The sequence below is a fragment of the Etheostoma spectabile genome, chromosome 6 (genome assembly GCF_008692095.1).
Source record: "Etheostoma spectabile isolate EspeVRDwgs_2016 chromosome 6, UIUC_Espe_1.0, whole genome shotgun sequence".
Classification (NCBI taxonomy): Eukaryota; Metazoa; Chordata; class Actinopteri; order Perciformes; family Percidae; genus Etheostoma; species Etheostoma spectabile.
Genome location: NC_045738.1, coordinates 17,675,963 through 17,681,648, shown reverse-complemented (window position 1 = coordinate 17,681,648; position 5,686 = coordinate 17,675,963). Strand labels below are relative to the sequence as shown.

The 5,686-nt window shown below is 41.2% G+C and overlaps 1 protein-coding gene across 1 annotated transcript in view; it reads left to right on the top strand.

Moving 5' to 3' along the window:
• The window catches only part of znf385d (zinc finger protein 385D), a gene marked incomplete at its 5' end in the record, with an annotated part of 85,735 nt that overhangs the window by 70,185 nt on the left and 9,864 nt on the right, over positions 1-5,686 (top strand). The window contains 1 exon segment of the mRNA XM_032519060.1: positions 3,313-3,654. Coding sequence (XP_032374951.1) covers positions 3,313-3,654 — 342 coding nt within the window.

The following is a 5,686-nucleotide window of genomic DNA, read 5'->3' as shown; positions in this document are numbered from 1 at the left end:
CATAAGGCATTTTTCATTTGATATCCCTTAATTCAGATAAAAACATGTGGATGGAAACATAGCTATTAATAACTGATTTGACACAGTGTTGTAACATTCAGTAATTTTAGTTGCTTATGTTTCAATTTGGGTTCCAATCTGCACCATGAAATTACCAACTTCTTCTCTGGGGATTACCAACGACAAACTTCACAACCGCACTCCAGCTCTCTCTCTGACATATTAGATAGAGCGAGACTCTGGTCTGGCACAACCACCTCTGATTGGCCAACACTGGGTTTCTGTTAACCTTTTCCTTGACTGGGTTAGAGGTGCATAGCATTGGCGACACAGGATTTTAAACCTGTTTCACGTCCTTTGAACATGTAATTGTTTGCCCTCTGTCAGTAACAGACAAGTTTGCAATCTCTCACTTGAAGCAATAACATTGATTGAAAAAAAAGTACATGTAATTTTTAGGGGGACTGAGATGAAATTCTGGGCTTGAGCCCCCCTAAAAAGGTCTAAAATCACCCATGGTTCAAGTGCAATGGGGTTTTGTTTGGGCAAAGCTCTTGATTTAACTGTTGTTGTTAAAACCCTCAGCTTTGATCATGAGCTTTGGGTGAACACCAAATGAATGGATACTGGATCCAAGCAGCCAAAATGAGTTTCCTTCAAAGAGTGGATGGGCTCCCCTTATGGAGCGTCCAAATGCAAAATAACAAATAGTTTGCATGAGGTAGTGTCTAGAATTGAGAGTATCATAGTATCACTGTAATAACCAGGATCCCCTTCCTCTCTAATTTGTTGGCTGCCATCTTGAGATTTTTTTTGCTGAAGTCCCAGTAGAATGAGAAAGTAAATGGAACTCTGAATGAACTTTTCCACCATTCTTCTCTTCAGTAGAATTGTCACCTGGCAATGCGTGAATCCCACTGGACACATATTGTAGAGATCAGAGTATTAAGTTGACTTAATGTTACATAACCTGGTGGAAAATCAGTATAGTGCGTGCTGCTTTGACTTGCGAAGCTGCCCGAGACAGAGCCTGTTGGAAATAATGGCCTTGCTCTAGCACTTTTGCAGCAAAAGCCCTGTTAGAGATAAGTTAAGGAGCTCGGACATCCTAATGGAGCTTGGGTAAAACTGCTGCATTCACACGTTGAAAGGAGTCAGTTGAGATGGTTCCGACTTCCTGGATAACTCCCGGCGGACATGAGACAGACAGACATGACCAAGTCGGAGGAGGACCCGGGGATGACCACCAGAGAGATTATATATCTCATCTGGCCTGGGAACGCCTCAAGATCTCCAAGGAAGAGATGGGGGATGTACTTATGGGGAAGTATCTTAACAAAGCAGAAGATTTGAAAATAAAATGTTGCACTTCATGGTTAAAAGTCATAGGCTAGTATCTGTTTTGGCTGTTGATTGTAGTTTTGTTGTGGGTTCAGTGCAGGCATTAATAATAATAATAATAATAATAATAATAATAATAATAATAATAATAAGGCATTTGCTATCATGAGTTTTATGATTTTGTTACACATTAGAGCAAACACTGTTGCAGCTTTCCCCTTCGTTTTAATGCCGACATCCTGTTTCCTGTATGTTTATTTCCCACCTGCCCCTGTTCATTACTTTAAAGATCTGCATTCAGACAAGGCAGCAGGATTGAAAGCGCAGCAAATTTCACAGTTGGAGTCAGTCAACTGTAAGAAAAGAGTGTTAGGAGTATGAATGTGCCTCAAATCCATTTCAAAGGTTAATGGATTGGATGCTCACAAACACCGAAATGCTAAAAGAAAAATGCGTACATTTACATACATTTCCAACATGTAGCTGAAGCTTCTATCCAGAGTGATGAGCTACAATCCTTAAATGCCATTCAACACCTCAGCTAGAATACATAGCCAACATCCACAAAAGGCTTCTCGCTGATCCCTCTTATGTAAAGGATGTCTGCAATTCTTTCACCACAGGTCAAGACAGAAACATAAACGCTGCTTCAAACATCTGATGTATTTCTTAACTAAAATGACAACCATACATAATGGCTTACAAAAATAGCATGACATGATTCACTATTGATTGCTCTCCTGCTGGCTGATCTTCATTTTGGGACGCCGGAGTACGGACAACTCAGAGGCATTGGCATCGATCAGGTGGCGCTCTCAAGGCCAAATTAAATTTCCGTAGGTCCTATGTGTTGCAGCAAGTGCTCTGTATTCCATACACTGACATGTGGTGTTGTTTTATGAGTCAAGAATATTGATCCACTGCTGTCCTCATGCCTAAAAATATCAGACCTTTCTTTCAGAGCACAGCAGCTATTTGTCATGTCAACGTGGTCCCATGCACCAACAATAGATTAAAGGGCTGATTATTTTGCAGAGCTGTCTATTTCAATAATATAGATTAAATTTTGTTTGATATGTACATACATACCATGACAGAAATCAATTATCATCCGAATTTGAAAATGAACCCATTTACTACTTTATCGTGAATATAAATCAGGGCTTTTTGCCTCTGAAAGTTGAGTCTGATATCAGTTCGACTTCATTCTCCTGCCTCTAGAAATATACATTTCACGGTCTTTAGTTTTTAGCACACAGACCTGTTCCTCATTCTAATTTTATACATTTAGAAAGAAACGTACATTTTTCATTTTCTACTTTTGTCTGCATTTTGGCAAATAATACAATACAATACAATGTTAATTCCAAAATGTTTTTAGCCACTGAGGTAATAATCAGTTTCATGTGTCTGTTAAATATCCAAATTTCCTACCTTGCTTATCCTCACCATGTGTTTCCCCATGCAAAAGGCGGCAGCTTGTATTTATTATGTATCTATTATGTACTGGAAAAAGCAGATATTGTTGCGGGGGCTTTCTCTAAGAGCCTTGCAATTTTTTCCAGAGAAAGTGGGGAAGATCGTTTCTTTTTTGCGTTTGTATCGCCCAGTCCTACGTTCTTGTCCTCTTTACAAACTCTTTATTTCATGGTTTGGGCAGTGTCTTAAACTGAAATCTTAACTCACACCAATGTGTGAGACAAATGCAAATCAACAGAATATCTATCTTTTAACCCAACTCTCACATAATCCTTACGAAACCCATTTTACTCACTCCAGGTTTTCGACTATGGTAATAATCTGGCATTTTTGTTTTGTTGGTATGTTTAGTCTCATGTCCAAATCTCAAAGTCTGACAAAACAAGTTCTGCCACCTGTTTGTTGAACATTACATGAATAAAAGATGTTTGCCCCCAAATGATGAATGAAAGCCATATGATTCTAAACAAATGATCTATTTCCTGTGTGCAGATGGCGTTCCTGGAGCAGTGCCCCTACCACTATCCCCCGGGCTCAGACCGGCACTACCCTTGGCATCTTTAACAACCCTCACAACGCCAACGCCGGCACCTGCGGCCTCAGCGATACTCCCGAGCCCAACTGCAGCCGCAGCCACAGCCCCAGAGACTACCTCAGCTGCTGGAGGGGAATTGGCTCTAGACTCACCCTCAGAACCAGACGTGCAGCCTGAGGCCGAACCCGAGGCGGAGACAGACGCGGAAACGGAGGAGGAGAAAGCTCGGCGTCTTCTGTACTGCTCGCTGTGCAAAGTGGCGGTCAACTCGGCGTCGCAGCTGGAGGCTCACAACAGCGGTAAGAGGCGTGTGAGATACATGCCGTGGTGGAAGAAGTATTGAGATCCTTTACTTAATCAAAAGTACTAATACCACACTGTAAAAATACTCTAACAAGCAAAACCGATCAGATGGGCTGAGCTAGAATCTCAAATTCTAAAAAAAGGGGAGGTAACCTTGTCCCTTATGACCTCATAAGGGGCAAGGTTACCTCCCCTTTCTCTGCTTTGCCCACCCAGCATATTTGGCCCACCCATGAGAGAAAAACACAATGGCTTTAAAACGGGCAAAGTGGGTCAAGGCCACACCCCCACCCTCCACCTTGACCCACTTTGCCCGTTTTAAAGCCATTATGTTTTTTTGCCCTCTCTCCCCCTCAAAAGCTACAGACTTAGGCACGTCCTAAGAAAGCTCCTTGTGGGACTGGTTCAAGTGGCTGTAACTCTGCACCTAGGCTGAATTTTGGGAAAGAGACTTCAGATATGACATCAGGCTAGACCACTAAGATCTACATAAAAGTATCCAAAGAGCGCCATGTCACGGGACCTTTAAAGCTATAGTGCGTAGTTTCTGTCTTCCCAATGAGGAATTCTAAGTGATGACAACAAAACTGTCCACATGATACAAGCCTCCAATGATCGTGCAAATGTAAGTTTCAGTTAAGCATTTAGCTAGAGTAGTTATTATTTGTACAGAAAAAAGTTTTACTCATCACAGTAAGTTGATGAGTAAGTTTTTCCTTTCTGTCATGCAATTTCCATAAAACACAGCCCAGCATCAGTGTACTATTGTTCAGCCGATGCTTTTTGTGAAGAAGATTGTTATGTGCTGGTTTCTGGCAATGACAAAGTCTTCTTTGTCATCGTTATTGAGTTATATTGGATGTCTTCAACAATAAATCAAGTCTAAAAAACACATTTTCAAATGTTTTGGGGGGTTGTGAGTAGTTTTCATTGACTCCTTGTATTCAACATTGATCAGGTATTGTGGGACAAGCCTTGCTTTAGAAAACAAAGATTGTATTCTGAATCACTGTGTCAAACTAATTTCTAATACCCCATTCAAAACACGCAGAGAGGGGATATGACAGTAATCGGAGTCATCATGCAATGGAATGTCCCACTGCTTTTGCCTGATAGCGTACGTCTTTTATAGGGAACATTTTATCAAACTTTTGAACAAGAGAAAAAAAAAAAATCAAACAACAGGGGCATGGCAGACACAAACACACTGATTTTTTTCTCCAGATTTTCTCCAGCAGTCTACACTAGATTACACAGGTGACCTCGAAGTTACAGAAAGCCAGGCCAAGGCAGGATTTTTCAACAGTGAGCGTGTGATGCTTTCATAACCAGCATGTGCTCATCTTTTCATTCAGTGTCTCAGCAGTAATCTTTTGGCTGCTGCGATAGTGAAGGAAGAAGTCTAAAGTATATAAAATACAACAGTTTCAAATATAAGAGTGGGGCGAGGGGCAACCTTCGTCAAAAAACAAAACAAAAAACTGTAAAATATTATGAATTTTCCAAACACTGTAGTGCTTTTTGGAGTACTGAAGAAAGGATAGCTCAGTCCATATAATGTTGACATAAAAACCTTCTTGTAATTATGTGTATGTGAATGCCCTGTTTTTTTATCATCATTCATCATCATGGCCCTACCATTTGTCATCATGACCCAGATTTGAATTAAAGTGTGTGTGAGTGCTGAAAGATCCTGTTCTTTTAAAGGGATAGTTCAGATTTTTTGAAGTGGGGTTGAACAAGCTACTTGTGTAAATGGCGGTCAGAATACTTCTAGTTTTGGAGACTCAGACAGGAATACCAACACGTACCTAAGCGTTGTAGGCTAAGGGTACTGCTGTGGACAGGGACAGCACCAAAACCTTATTTTAGACACCTAAAAAAAGGTCCACCTTCAAGGGCACCTAGATAGCTCAGTTGGTAGAGCGGGTGCCCATGTATAGAGGTTTGCTTCTCGACGCAGCCGGCCTGGGTTCGAGTCCAGCCTGCGGCCCTTTGCTGCATGTCACTCCCCCTCTCTCTCCCCTT